Source organism: Akebia trifoliata, chromosome 4, assembly GCF_017979445.1.
Source record: "Akebia trifoliata isolate Shusen 1 chromosome 4, ASM1797944v1, whole genome shotgun sequence".
In the NCBI taxonomy this organism is placed as follows: domain Eukaryota; kingdom Viridiplantae; phylum Streptophyta; class Magnoliopsida; order Ranunculales; family Lardizabalaceae; genus Akebia; species Akebia trifoliata.
In genome coordinates, this window is record NC_141378.1 from 23445028 (window position 1) to 23461130 (window position 16103).

The following is a 16103-nucleotide window of genomic DNA, read 5'->3' on the forward strand; positions in this document are numbered from 1 at the left end:
TTGTGTAATCAATTTGATTTCGATATGATTTTAGCTAATAAGATCCGAGTTGGATTCAGATTCAGATCCAAATAAAAAATTCGGATATAGATATACTCATATTAGAATATATTTAATTAAAAAATCATATTTATTTAAGATAATAAATATTTAAATTATCAAAAATTAATTATTTTATCAAAATATATAAAATCCTTTTGAGTCGGTCAAATTTTATTAAGTATAACAATATTTTCCTGGTAATAAAAGAGTTATATCGGATCTCAGTCAAATGCGAACAATTCATCATAGTTGAATTCCTACACGAAACCAACCACTAGAATTTATTTAAAGTGTTCGAATAAAGTCCAACTCCAACCAACACCCACTCCTAAACGTTTTATCACTAATGACAAATATTAGTTATATTTCAATGATAGTATGAAAAGTTGTGAGGTTTGCTAACGTCTCCAAGATGCATTGTATGAAAGAATTCCCCTATAGAGAGAACTTCCAACATCCCATATTTAATAATAATATACGTGCTTACATTAGATGCAACATCTAGAATTTAGATTTCTCATCTCAAGGAGAAAAATAAAAGAGTCGTGATAAACGTATGTGCTAAAATGTATATGGTCTGTACGTGACTAACGTGGCAAAGGTACAAAATCATAGATCTTTTTCTTTGGGATACACAAGGAAAAAGATCTATGGTTATGAGCCCTTACCATGTTAGTTATGTACAGATCACATATGTGTTAACGCATTGTTTTATCATTTGTAAAAGAGGGGGGAGGGGAGGGGAGGGGGTGGAATAAGGGTAAACTTCAACATAATTAATACAAGTCACACCCAGGAATTCACATTGATAAATGGACCATGTCTCCCTTAATATATAACAATATGCTATTGATCCACACTTCTTCACTTCAAATACATACACCTCTTATGGGACAATAAGGGTGAACTTGAAGATAATTAATACAAGTCACACCCAACTTTTTCACCTTCTCTGGAATTTACATTGATAAATGGACTACGTCACTCTTGATAACAATATGTTATATATGCATCCACAGTTCTTGACTTTACATACACCTCTTATGGGAAAATAAGGGTTAACTTCAACATAATTAATACAATTTACACTCACCTTTTTCACCTTCTCTAGCAGGTCAAAGCCAAGATTTTATTGTAGTGGGCCAAAGTATAATAAATGGTAGAATTGAAAAACTTGAATATGAATAGTTTGGGGGAGAAATTAAAAGATTTTTGGTTGGATGTTAAAGAAAAGGCTATTTAGGTCTTTTCCAATTAATCCACAAGAAAAGGCCCAATCAACAGACAATGGCATCTTCAAAAATTGCAAGGGGGCTGTGGGAAAAAATTGGAGGGAGGTGATGAGGTGGGGCAAATAAGGAGGGAGATGAGTGAGTGGGGGCAAATGAGGCATGTATTTAATTGAAAATACAAGACTATCTCAAAGTTCTATGGGGGCAATTGCCCCACAAGCTTTGTCCCTGTCCTCTGGAATTCAAATTGATAAATGGACCACATCAACATTGATAACAACATGCTAGGCATCCACACTTCTAATACATACACCTCTTATGAGACAATAAGGGTGAACTTCAACAAATGTAAAAACTCGCTAATTAACTTATATATACCCCCCATTCAAGCATCATCATTGTCACGTCCTAATTGTCAGTGTCAAGCCCTTTCTAGGGCTAAGAGCAAGCTACTGGAACAATGGCCGACATATCATCAACCTAAACCTTATAAGCAAAAGTTTAAGATTATGTGCCTTAAAAGAAAAGTTGAGATAAAACCAATTGATGGGAAAATGGAAATAAGTACTTTATTGTCAAGTTATACTAACAAAGATTGGGAAATATTAGTGTCAAAGGTCTTTAGTTTGGTGTCATTTTGGGCCACTAGTGCTCTTAAGCAAGTCATTGCTGAAATCCCAAAGCTTCATGCCCAAATCCTTATTTTGAGCCTGAGAAGAAGGTTGAGTTTCACAGCAATTGGCAAAGTATTTTCCAGTGACACCTTTCAAGTCAGGATGGAGAGCCACATAACAAGTTGTCGATGCACCCTATAAGACATCAAATTTCACAACCTTAATTAGTCAGGTCAAGTGCCAAGGGTCTGTTTGATTTCCCATTGAAAACTAGTGGGAAAATGTTGTATTTCCCCTTGAATTCAATTTTCCACCTTGGGTGATTTTCCACCCTGGGAGGAAAATTGGATTTCCACCGCCCCCCTCCCTTTTTCCTCTACAAAATGATTTTCTGACATCTCAAAGCTATTCTTTTTTTTTTTTTTTTGTAAGGTATCATAATGTTTTTCTCTCATAGTAATTAGCCCACCCTCAAAAAAGTTAAAAAATAAATAAATAAATAAATAAATTTAGTTGTAAAACTCAAAATCTCGACTTCACTTGGATGTTTATCGAGTCAAGTTGACTTGAATGGGTCAAATAAAAATGTATTAAATTTATAATATTTAAAACATTATTTATAATATTCAAAATATATAAAATATTTCTCCACAAAAATATTACATATTACCAAATAACTCAATCAAGTTTCTAACCTAACTTAATTCAAGTTTATTTTTTGAGTTGATTCTTCCTAACTAACGATTGACTTGATATATTCCAAGTTGAAGTCAATTAATTCCATGACTTCACTCGAATTGTAGGGCTAAATCACCTCAAAATTCAATCCAATCAAGTCAAGTTAGTTTCAAGTAGATGAGTTTTAAATCTATGCAATAAAACCATGATCGTCATGTCATCATCCTCAAAAAAGTTGAAGATAATTGATTTTGGAAAGAAAAGTCAAAGAGACCAACAAAAGTCCACAGACTGCCTAATTAACCCCAACATATTGAACAAACCTTGTGCTTCAGGACCCGCAATAAAGAATGTGCTAAACTATTACTATTAGAAGGCAGCTTTGTTGTAATGGTTAAGAAAGTGCAGCTAGGATTTTTAGATCATTTTGTATTAGTCTATAAGAGAAGACTAAGATCAAATGGTATCTCTAGATTTGAAAAAATAGGGGAAGAAAAAAATAAGGGTTTTTATATCATTTACCATTAGCTTATAAGAGAAGACCAAGGTTTAAAAGTCACGTCATTCATAGTTTTAATACTCAAAGGGTATTAAGTGATTTAGGCTCTTAACTTTCACAAGTTAGGAGTTCGGGCCTTATCTCTTATGGTTTGGGAGTTTACCCTCAAAAGTTGCCACGTAAGCAAAAAAGTTTATTTTCACATCCAAAATGCCCTTTACCCTAATCTGACGCTAAACTTGTTATTACAGTCCATTGTCAGTGTAATTATTGCACTTTTTCATAATAAATATATTTCTCTCACCTCTCTATCATTTTCTTTAAAGCTTTCATCAAAATGGTTGAAGAAGATTTCAGACAGAGAAGTGCATTCAAAAGAAGATTGGAAACACATATAAAAATTAAGAAGAAGATTTCAACCGGAGAAAGAGAAGTAGTTGAAAAATGGGAAATCGTCTTTGTTACGAAGTGTATTACCTTCGTACCGTAGCGTAATTTATTTATAACACAATGCTTAATCGAATTATATCAAACTTTACAAAGTTATCTTGTGTATATCATCATGTCATGCTAAGTCGTCACACATCTTTTCAGATGTCAAATAATTTCCTTTACAGGTGTAATTATTATATTTTTTTCATAATATATTATATTTCTCTCACCTCACTGTCATTTTTCTTGAAGTTTTCATCGAAATAGTTGAAGAAAATGAAGATGAAGATTTCAGATGGAAAAGATGTTTTAAAAGAAGATTGAAAACATAAGTACAAAGAAGAAGATGTAATTGAAAAATGGGAAAGCACCTTGGTAACGAAGTGTATTATCTTTGTACTATAGCGTAATTTATTTGTAACATAACATATCATCTAATGATATTAGACTTTATAAAGGCGTCATGTGTATATTGTTATGCCATGTTGCGTAATCTTATTTACTTCCTCTTTTTTACATTTCTTACTATGAGGAAGAGGAGACAAATGGATGGAAAGTATGGAGGTTGGAGCCAATACCAAAAGTGTAGTTATATAAAGATGGAGTTTCTTTACTTAAGAATGGAGCTTCGTTGTTGTTAATCATGTAAAAATGGAGGAACGACCAATATACCAGTAGCTTAAAGGTGTAAAAATAAAGGAGAGAGCAAAATACCTACAACCAAAATTTCATGGAGAAGAGAAGGAAGATGCTTGTAAAAATAACGAAGTAAGCTTCAATGAGAAGTTTTGCATAAAATTATCTATACCATCTGCTACAAACTTGACAAGGTTGAGGAATATTTAGGTCTTTTGGTAAAGTATAAGGGTAAAATGCCAATTCATAAGAGATGAGGCATAAAATTCTAGCTTGTCAAAGTTAGGAGCATGAATCACTAAAAACCCCGAAACTCAAAATCTCTACTTCACTTGGATGTCTATCGAGTCAAGTCGACTTGAATGGGTCAAATAAAATGTATTACATTTTTTATTTTTAATATTCTAAATAAATAAAATAGTTCTCCACAAAAATAACTCAATTAAGTTTCTAACTAACTTAACTCAAGTTTAGTCTTTGAGCTGATTTTGCCTAGCTAACAATTGACTCAATATATTCCAAGTTGAAGTCAATTAATTCCATGATTACACTCAAATTTCTTAGGGGTAAATCACTACAAAATCCAATCCAATCAAGTCATTTTCAAATCGATGAGTTTAAAATCTATGCAATGAAACCATGATTGTCATGTCATCATCATCAAAAAAGTTGAATTTGAAGATGATTGATATTGGAAGGGAAAGTCGAGGGTTGTTTTAGTTCATTTTGTATTAGTCTAGAAGAGAAGACCAAGGTCAAGAGGTACGTCCATGTTCGAAAAAATAGGGGAAGAAGAAAAAAATAATGATTTTTATATCATTTACCATTAGCCTATAAGAAAAGACCAGGGTCTAAGCATCATGTCACTGATTTGAAAATACAAGGAGATATCTCAAATAATTTCACAAGGCAGAGCCATTCACCTTAAATGAGGGAAGAGTTAGTGCCACGCTCCTGTAAAGAACTGTGGTGCTAAGCATTTGTCTTTCAGTTCCCCACGTTATGATGAATATTTGTGATACCCTTATAGTTTTCATATTTTCTCTAGAAAATCATTTTTAGGAAATTATAAAAAAGAAGATGAATGTGAAAAATGAAGTGTTTTCATACCTGGGCAATGCTTTTCAGAAAAGGCTTCATTAAGGGAGAAGCCCAAATAAATGCTGGAAAAAAAAAAAAAAAAAGATAAGATATAACTAATAAAATTTGGAGGTCATTTTTTTATTAATAATAATTAAAGCTCCATCATACTCACCTTTTAAATTTGATGAATGACGGATTAAATCAGTAATTATAGCTCCTGGATGGAGAGAGTTTGCTGTCACATTAGCTCCTTCTTCCTGATTCAATTTGTTTGATAAATACTTGTTAGGATTATCTTAGACTAATTACTTTGTACATAAAAGTGTCCCAACAACCAATCAACCTGTCTCATAGGTAAAGAGAAAGGGATCATAGATTGGCCCATAACTCTCTGTCCATTGGGTTCTTATAAATGCAAAGATGATGAGACTAAAGGCCTAATAGTCTAGCCCTTGGACCACAAATCTTTCTATCTTTCTTTCTTTTTTAGTTTATTTATAAACTCTTACTCAAATGCTCTTCCATTAGTGATCTTTATGGGATTGGACTAAATATGTGTTTGTATATGGTCTGTTGTTGCTATCGATCTTAATGTGGTTTGTGCTTTCTTTGTGTGAAAGTTCTGGACCCATAGTGAGCCTAAGTCAAGCCTTAATGTCATGGCCAGTTTGATATGTATGTATTGCATGAATAAGGCCATTAATTGCCTGGTTAATAGGGGTTAGGACATATATAATCTACACCCTTGGAGAGACGATACCATCCAGTGGCCATTTCAGACAGTTCAACTAAAGTCGAGTTCAATGCAATATATGGTTCGTAATTAAACAAAGTTTATTTTGCTTGAAATATCATCTTAAGCTTAATAATTAAACAAAGTTTGATTAGGCAATTATTTGGTGGGGGTCATTTCAATTTTATTCGGATAAGTCTAAGAAAGTTTCAAAAAAATACAATTGGAATTATTTCATTGATTATACAAATAACTCTTTTCAAGGTTTCTTCGAAAAAAAAAAAAAAAAATCATTTTATGAAAAACAAAATAGCAAAAATAACAGAAAATTGCATACAAAACACAAGGATATACGCAGTTCAACAGAATACTTAAGTCCACAGATCAGATAAAAAAAATCCAATCACACTATTTTCTTTGAGTTTTATAACCCTAGAGATCTCTAACAAAAACAAGAATAGAGAAAAATGTGTCCATCTACCCAAAAATAGAAACCCTTAAGAAAATTTTAAATAAATACCTTTTTTTAAAAATCATAAAATAAAATAAATAAATAAAATAAAAATTGGTCTGGGACTCCACCCCCGAGCCTCTGGACAAAGGTGTGCATCCCCTGCTCTCCTAACCACTGACCGGTCAACAAGACCCTAATAGGGCGTTGCCCCCTGTACCCTAATAGAATACAAGACATTTACACAACACATCTTCAATCTCCCTAAAAACTCTTACTTTATTCTTGAGATTTGAAAGTTGAACAAGATAGAATCCTATGATTGAAGATTAAAGGTTGGTAATTTTTGGTTTTCAGAAAATTGTTGATTAGTCCATTGATTCTTTGATTTACTTGATTGATCCCTTATTTTATGAAATTTCCTAATTAACAAAAAAAAATTACTAAATTTTGTGACAGTGATGTTAACTTACCTGTAAATGCCTAGATAACTCATTTGCATGTAGCACGATAGAAAAGGGATTTAGAAAGGGGGAGAATAGGGTTCAACCCCACCTTCATTCTCTTCTTCTTATTTCTTCTTCTACTTGGAGGTTCTTGGAGATTTAGGAATGGATTTAGATAAAGTTTAGGTAGGCTCGAAGGCTTTAGGAAGTAATTTGGACAGAATTGTCTCTTTTCTAAAACACCCCTCTTTGAAGAGAAATTTGGACAAAAATTCTCCTTCTCCTTTTCCTCCTCCCTTTTTGCCTTAAATATGGTCATACATTAAGGATGGATTGGTCATTAGGTACAAATTCTAGAAAGTTCTCTAGGGTAGACAAATTAGTCAAAAACTTTAGAATTTGATCATTTTACATTGAATACCTTGAAAATCCTTTGAATGGTGAAGAGTGTAGAAGGGATAGAAAGGGAATTTACCTCTAATGGGTCTCAACAAATCAAAGTTAGTGGGGTAATTAGCTTCAAGTGGGGATCAACTTGATCAGAGGTCCTTGTTAGTAGAAAATGAGAATTTACAAGAAAACCTTGGTGATAGGTTTATTAAGAAATTAAACGATGGGTAAGAAGATAAAATGGAAGGATTTTCTTGAGGAAAAAGCTATTAAATGAGGCTTAAAGGGTAATTAACCCTCAACAAATTCGAATGCACATAGACTTCCTAACTATCTAACAAAATTGGCCTTAGGTGACCAATGGGCAGTGCAAAATTTCCTTCTGGCCATTGATAATGTACGGCCAAGTTAAAAAATAAGTATGGTCGTTGATTACCACCATACTGTGCAATTTATTACTCTAGTCAATGGTAACCTATGGCCAGGCTAAAAATTAAGCCTGGCCGTTTGTTACCTCCATAACAGGCTAAAATCACAAATGCAGTTTATATGTCAGCTCATTGTGGGATCCTAGCAATCATTCGAAAATCGATTTGTGTCAAATCCTTTCTTGGAAGGCTTTTGGTGCTCTCAAGCTTGGTCTAAGGCAAAAATGGGGCGTCTACACTTATAATACTATTATTTATTTCTATCAAATACCAATGATATCTTATTTCCTCTCAACATCCACTCTCTCTATCCAAAAGACATTATTGACAATGTGGGTCACGTTGGCAATCCAACATCCCAATGCTCCTAATTCTATGGTAAAATTCAGATTAAAAAAATTAAAGTGAGGCATGTAAGGTAAATTGCTCTTTAAAATTTTAGAAAAAAAATACTTTCCTTACTAATTTCAATATGAAAAGTTTCCTCACCGCATCATCTTGTGGGATCCAAAAACGTGATCTAGTGTCACAAGGTTGTGGAGGAAAAAATTATAAGAACTTTGAATTTTTCTTAAAAAAATTATTTTTCATTTTTAACTTTAATTTTAAATTTAGGAGATTGGTAGCCATCAACTTTAAACACCTTAGATCAATCTCAAAAAAGATGTTTCTATCTTTCTTTCTTTTTTTCTTTTTTTTTTTTTTTCTCTGAATTTTTTCTTTTCTGGTTCAAAGTTTTAACAACTGTCTTCCAATATTAAAAAAAATAAAAATACTTTCCTTAATAATTTAATAAGATTTTAACTCTTACTAAGGTTCCTTGAGCTCAAATGGATAACCACATTGGCAATCCAACGCCGCAGTCCTTTAGATTTCATGGTAAAACTCATATCAAAAGAGGAAAAAAAACATTCAATTTCTTTTTTCGTTTTTTAGAACTTGATCCAAGGTTTTGAAAAAGGATGGCTACGGAACTCCAAAAATTAAAATTAAAATTTATTGGTGAAAAATAACATTTTTAATCTTATTTTTCAAGTTCATAGAACTTTATCCTCTACAAACTTGTGCCATCAAATCATACTTTTGGATGCCACAAGGTGAGTTTGACGAACCTTAGTAAGAGTTGAAATCTTACTAAGTTAGTAATTAACACTAGTGGGACTTACTTCCAACATAGAGACATGTGTCGTAGGCATGAATCCAATAACATAGGTGAGGACTCAGGACATTTATTCTCAATTTTGTGACAGTGATTTTAGGTAGAGTTACCTGTAACTGCCTAGATAGCTCATTTGCATGCAGCAGGTTTGCAAGCTTAGATCGAATATAAGCATCATAACCATTGTACCTACACCCCAAAAGAAAATTAGAATAAATAAATAGGAGATCTTTGGGCCAAAAAAATCAACATGATCAAACTATTTTCAATCACCTGATCTGTTATTTTTTCTCATAGCCCAAAGGAGTAAAGTTGAATGATTGATATGGTTCTCATGGATCGGATTGTACCAAATTGGTACCAATACAAAAAGCAATTTATTTGACCCGAACTTAATCCGGACCCAATGGAATCTGTCAATTTTAAATCCAGACCCAATCCAATATGATATGTATTGTTATAATCAATTTTTTAGAATTGGTCTTATCCAATCCGATATGATTTTATAAAAAAATAATGTATGTTGGGATGCACTTAGTAAAAGTTGGTGTGGTAATAGAAGCTCTAAAAAGCAGTTTGTAGAATTTAAACAAAAAATGTGTGAAATAGCTTTACCTAGTTGGGTCGTTTAGTCCCTCAAGACTCATCCATGATCTCAGAGAAGCCACATGAGCAATAGAGGAGACATTGACTATTCTACCCTCTATCCCAGTTTCTTTAGCTGTGGTTTTAAGCTTGTCTAATAATAAATTTGTTAGTAAGAAATGCCCTGCATCATGCAATATAGAAAGATGAGAAATATTATTTTGGTCATGATAGGACTGTCAATGGATCAGATCAGCATCAAAAATTTTGATCCGATCCAAAAAATTTAGTCCTGATTGAGGATTTGGATTTTTATAGCAATGTCACAGTCCAATCAAATGTGAGAAATTAAGTAAATTATATTAAATATTTTACTTAAATATATGAAGTTTTAGCCAATTGAATTTAATATCAAATAACTAAAAAATTAAAACAATTTTGTAAATGTGAATCAAAATATAATAAAACATAAGAAGCTTCGACGAATCTTACCAGTTTGACATTTGTTATTGACCTGATTGATTTGATCAAAAAACAATTGAGCTCAATTGTAAAAGTAAGAAATTCAATTATATAAAGGGTTCACCACGAGTTTATATATATATATATTTTAATAACCAAGTATCCCTATCACAATGTGAAAAAAGCTCAAATTTGACGGTCTAGGCCGTCAAATTTCATAAAATTCGACGGAAAAAGGGGTTGAATTGGCATCAAATTTTTTATTGTCAAATTTTTGTTTTCGACGGTTTGAAATTGTCAAATTAATGAAGGATGAGAAAATTTGACAACTCTAAGCCATCAAATCTGGGAATATCTAGAATTTTGACGGTCCTAGACCGTCAATATTCACTTTCAAAAATTCGTGGGCCTTTGCCCGTCAATTTTTTATGTAGAATTTTTCAATTTTCACATAGTGTATAGACAGTAGACCAGGGTTGTATTTAGGCTTCCCAGTCCATAGCCCATGGTCTTGTCGAAGAACTAGTCCTCACTCTTGGGGCACATGTAATGCCTGAGGCTATGAGTTATTTGGATTCTAATCATTGGATTTCTTATTTTAACAATTGGAATCATTATTTTTTTTTTTCATGAATCACCAGATTATAACTCTAATTAAAATAGTTTAACAATAATCTTATATGTAAAGGTAATATGCAAGGGTACGTACTAATATATGTACTCAAGGGGATTTGGGTGAGATATGATGTTCGAAAAGGCCAGTTACCTAGCCCTTGCTAATTGAGTTTACTGTTCTAAAACCCATCATAAAAAATAAAAATAAAAATTGTAAGGGTACTTTTGTATTTTAAAATCTCTATATTATAATGAGAGAAGGAGTAGAAGTGGTTGGCCAGAAAAACTTGAATCTCACCTCCTTCACATTTAAACTTAATATAATCAAAGGTCATTTTGGCCAAAAACCTAGAAAATTGCAACTCACGAGTACTTTTGTTTAGTACTTTAGTTTTCACAATTATAAAAATATAAGTATCACTCTACAATCTTCATAAAATAAAAAAATAAAAAAACCTTTAATTAATGTTTAAAATTATGAATAAGTGCTTTTGATGCATGTACGTTTGCACATGCCACCTTTAATTTTAATTAAAAATGAATTTCACTAACAATACTGTAATACCCACCCTTCTCTCATTTCTACACAAACACGTCCCATGTGATCATTACCCTTTAAAATATATACTTGAGAAATTGAATTTTGTACTAAAATGACTTAAACCGGATGCTTATTCCCAAGGTGTATTTATTGCACTTTAACATGTGCCTTAGGCACATGTTAAGAGGCATTTAAATGAGAAAAACACTTTCCTTACTAATTTTATAAGATTTGAAGTCTTACTTACTAAGGGTCTTTTTGCTAAATTGGATTACCACATTGGCAATCCAACACCACAGCCCTCTAAATTTCATGAAAAAGGTGGTAAAAAGAAATTCAAGAAAAAAAAAAATTGGGCTTAAGATTTTGAAAATGGACAGATATCGAACTTCCCTGGAACTCCTAAATTTAAAATCTAAAATTCAACTGTAAAAATAAATTTTTGTTTAGAAATTATTTTTTTGAAAGTTCATAGAATTTTGTCTTCTACAACCTTAAGCATGGGATCATATTTTAGCCAAGTGCCCTTAGTAAGGGTGGATTCTTTACTAACTTACTAAGGTTAGTCAGACTGTTTAAAATACCTTGGACATAAGCATTTGAGGGTATTTTTGGTTCGTAAAAGAATGGATTTTGTTGTCGTGTGCCTTAGGGAAAACATTAAAGTGCAATAAATACACTTTGGAAATTAGAATGTGAAGATATTTCTGTAAAAAGTAAAATTTTAAGGTCATTTTTTGTACAAAATTCAATTTCCAAAGTGTATTTATTGCACTTTAACGTGTACAAGACCCAAAAAAAAGTAAGGGCATTTTAGGTAGTAAAATAAATTTTGAACAGGTGTATTTGATGCATCTTAAGGTGTGCCCTTGGACACATGTTAACGAAACCACTCGCCTAACTAAAAACAAAAATGTTAGTGATCACAAAAGTCATTGAATTTTTCAAAAAATTTGTAAAATTCTCCGAAATAGATGTTATTCGATTAATTCGATGAATTGAAAATTAATCATGGAATATGGTAACATTTTTACCCTTCACCTCTAAAATTTTAATTTTTTCAACATTCATCAAGAAAAATATAGGATTTAGAGAGGTTAAAGATGATAGGTTTTATCATGAAATCAAATTAAAAAAATTGTATAATCTCCAAAATTTTATCTAATTTTTATGAAATTTTGCGGAATTTATCTGAATTGATAGAATTGAATCCTCACTAAATAATTACCAAATCCGAACTTTGTGACTACGAACGAAACCACTCATAATTTGAGTTACCTAGGTGATTGATAGCAAACTGCAACTCTATTCCATCCACGGATAGTTGGAATGGGCACGCCATAATTCCTGCATTGTTACTATCCAAACAAAGTACAAGTTAACATGGAGCAAGAAAATACAAACATACAAATTAGTTAGGGAAAATTACTTAATAGCCCTTACCATGTACCCTGAGTTTTGGGGTGTCTTATTAATAACCCAAATTCAAATTGTCAAAGATCAGCAATTGAAATAGTCGATCTTGACAATTTGAATTGTTGATTTTTCAGTACTTCATGTTCAAATGTCATTGAATCAAAGGTTGATCTTAATGATTTGAATTTATCGACTTTGACAATTTGAATCATCAATCTCATAAAGAAAGAAAAAGTTAACTAAATGGACTATGAGATTAGTAGAAAAGAAAGGTTCGTGTGAATACAAGAGCCAAAAGTACTTAGAACGTAAGTACTCTCAAAAGTACTTTTTGAAGTACTGTTTAGAGTAGTTCTTATAGAGTTTTGTGTTTGGATGCAGTTTTTGAGAAGTACTTCTAATAGAATTTTGTGTTTTGATGAGTTGACAAGGGATATATTGAGTAAAATGTAAAATCTCTTCAGCGTATAATTGGAACTGCAAATTATGTTCGACAGACAAAATTGTTCCGCGCTAAAACAGTTTTAAGAAGTACTGGTCTCGGTACTTCTCTCAGAAGTACTATTTTTACTCTTTTGCGGAATTACTTCTCCAAATACTTATGTATCAAACGATTGATATAGTGTTTTTGGCTCCCCACAAGAGCCAGAAGCACTTGAAGAAGTCAATCCAAACATGTCTCTCCCTCATCAGGGTTTCTTAAGTAATTTTTACCAATTAGTTAAGTGATTTTACGTACATAAGTATATTCAAGGGTTGGTTGGATGAATTGAACGATTGAGCAAAAGAAGTAACAGAGTTGATGGAGCTGAGGTCCAATTTCATCACTTGAAGCTTAGCTCTGGGGTTCTCTTTGAGAATTCTTTCTTTAGTTCTCAAACCACTCTCCAAATTTCTACAAGGGATTATGACTTTTGCCCCTCTTAAAGCCATAACTCTAACGGTTTCTTCTCCAAGCCCACTTGTTGCTCCTGCCATCCATAAATAAACTTTTTCACTTAAGTACTTCTAGGCTGGACACGTGCATGGTATTTCGATGCTAGGATTAATTTCATGTGTATCTATTTAAAGAGAAGAATAAAAGTCATGTAAACTGGAATTGAATAGTGAAAATTAGCGAAATGACTCTTCAGAGTCTAGATAGGGTTGTCAATGGATCAGGGTTGATTTGGTACCAAACCCAATGGAATCGACTCTAGATCGGACCAAATCCAATTTGATGTCCAAAAAATCTAAATAAACTTCATCTTTTTAAATAAATATATAAAATAATTTATGTAATTTCTAACATTTATTGGATTGGATCCTTATCAGATCGGAACATAGTGTATTGGATTCTTGTCAAAATCTTAATCATCAATCCAGACCCAAAGTTTTCAGAACAGATCATATTTCGGTTCTGACCTGATCCATTGATAGCCCTAAGTCTAGGAACGTTGTCCGATTATCATGATTCTAATGAGAAATAATCAAATCAAATGGGCAGAGATCACCAATTATGCTTATTTGTTGTGGTTAGATTGTAGGGAATTTTAGTAAAACCCCTACGAAATTAGTGATAGTAGGGCCACCCCTACAAAATGCAAGAGTAGATCTACCCCCTTGACCCAACCTCGAAGGTTGTATTATGTTTGTTTAGATAACGTTGCATTTTCTAAAATCTAACTAAAAGAGAACCAAAACAAAAATAAGCAAAACAAAACAAATTTACATGAGAATTATAAGGTGAGGGGGTGAGAATTATAACATGCCCTTTTAATTCATTTTGTGAATGTTGAGATGTCCATTTTTGTGTTGAAATTGATGATGTGCCCCTTACCTAAATATCTTCTCACAGGTCAAATAAGAATAAATATGAATGAACCTTAAAATATCTCTCTCTCTTCATCATTTCCTTGTATTTTCTTTCAGAAAAAAAATAATAAATATTAGAAAAAGAACTTTTCTTCAAGAATTATAGAGAAAAGTGAGAGATTTCAAAATCTTAAGTGAGAAGAAAAAAAAAAGCATTTCTTTATCAATCATTTGAAATCGATCCTCCTTGAAGAACACCACACACAATCATTCTCTCTCTCTCTCTTTCTTTCTTTCTCCCTTAAAATCCATAAAACTCCTTTTCATTTTCTTCAAAGATTCTCTCTCGTACAAATACAAACACATTCACACAGTTCTCTCCCCATCACATGTTTTGGACATGAAGGAGAAGAAATGAGTGGATGGTGTTAAAAAACAAAACAAAAAAGACATAACAAAACAAAACTTTTATCCTCATCCCTCGGGATATAACAGTATAAACTCTACATATTTAATATTATCTTATAGTTTAAAAAAAAAAAAAAGATAGTTTAACTGTTAATGGGACTTAGCCGTCCATCTAATTTAACCATTTTTTCACATAGTTTTTAAAAGAATTCGACCCCTTATTTTTTACATCATGAACAGATCGATCATTTGGAATATTTTGTTGGTTAATATAATATATTATATTAAATATTATATGAAAGTGAGAATGAGAATGAGAGAAAACACATATAGAATAATGAGCAATGGAAGGAATAGTGAACCTGTGACAATGGCAGTAAGCCTATTTGCGTCAATCCCATCAGTGACTTCTTCAGCGGTAGAGGATGAACCGAACTGGGTTGAGTTTCCCCACCCAAACCAGCTCCAAACACCCATATCGTTTATCTTTAACACTATCTAGCTAAAGTTGGATACCAAATGGCTTTTTGTAGTAATTTGTAGGGTTGTAGATGAAAATTAATGGGTGATTAAGTTTTAGATATGCCCCCTCAGTGTTTTGGTCAATATTAGAGATACCCTTTCACCTAGGTCTTTTATTAGAGACTAACGTAAATAAATTAAATGCCCTCATCTTCGATCAACCTCTCGGCTTGATATCCGTTGAAACATTCCCATTGGTCCGTGTGTATTGAAAGGCATTTCAAAATAACAAAAATATTAGATCATGTTGGTTTGCTTTGCAATAAACGTGCACAATGAGACCGTGGAGTCTCTAAAGGTCTCCAAAATCGCACTCCGAAAAAGCCTTGTCCGAATCTCTGATCTTATTCTTAAAGTTTGAAAGGTTAAAGGATATAGAATTTTAAGGTTGAAGATGATTGGTAGTAGAGGGAAAAGCATAGCTCTGGCAACAGATCAGTTCGGTACCGGATTAGTGCCACTCCAATACCGATCTAGATTTTTTTTCATGATGTACCTAATCCAATCCGATTGGATTAATGAATCTGTGAAACAAATTTGATCCATTTCGTTTCATCCTTAATCTGAATTCGATCCGAACACATGCTCTATTTTCAAATTATCAATGTTCAAACATTTTAAATATATAAAATCATATAAAATTTTAGAAAATCTACTTTCCTACTACAAATATAAAGGGAAATCAAAAATAATAATAATGTTTTATCTATATATATTTATATGAAATTAAGAACAAAAAAAATTATTGAAATATGTTCAAATCGAATTGGGGTACATCCGAATCCGATCCAAAAATCTGAATTTTCATATTTTTTAGATAAGATCGATTTGGACATCAGGTATATTTCGGATCATTGCCAACTCTAGTCACAACTAGAGTTAAAGATGAGGGTATTTGGATCGTTTACATTAATCCTTTAGTAAAAACCTATGTCAA

The 16103-nt window shown here is 32.3% G+C and overlaps 1 protein-coding gene across 1 annotated transcript; it reads right to left on the reverse strand.

The window, feature by feature from the left end:
- Positions 1-443: 443 nt before the first annotated feature.
- LOC147404534 (short-chain dehydrogenase TIC 32 B, chloroplastic-like) lies at positions 444-15182 on the reverse strand. Its single transcript, XM_086440543.1, has 8 exons — positions 15007-15182; positions 13182-13413; positions 12305-12384; positions 9439-9592; positions 8934-9012; positions 5389-5473; positions 5244-5296; positions 444-2083 (listed from the first exon to the last, which is right to left on the reverse strand). Exons 1-8 carry the CDS (start codon positions 15119-15121, stop codon positions 1907-1909), a joined length of 975 nt encoding a protein of 324 aa, XP_086296669.1. The 5' UTR covers positions 15122-15182; the 3' UTR covers positions 444-1906.
- Between the last annotated feature and the right edge of the window lie 921 nt (positions 15183-16103).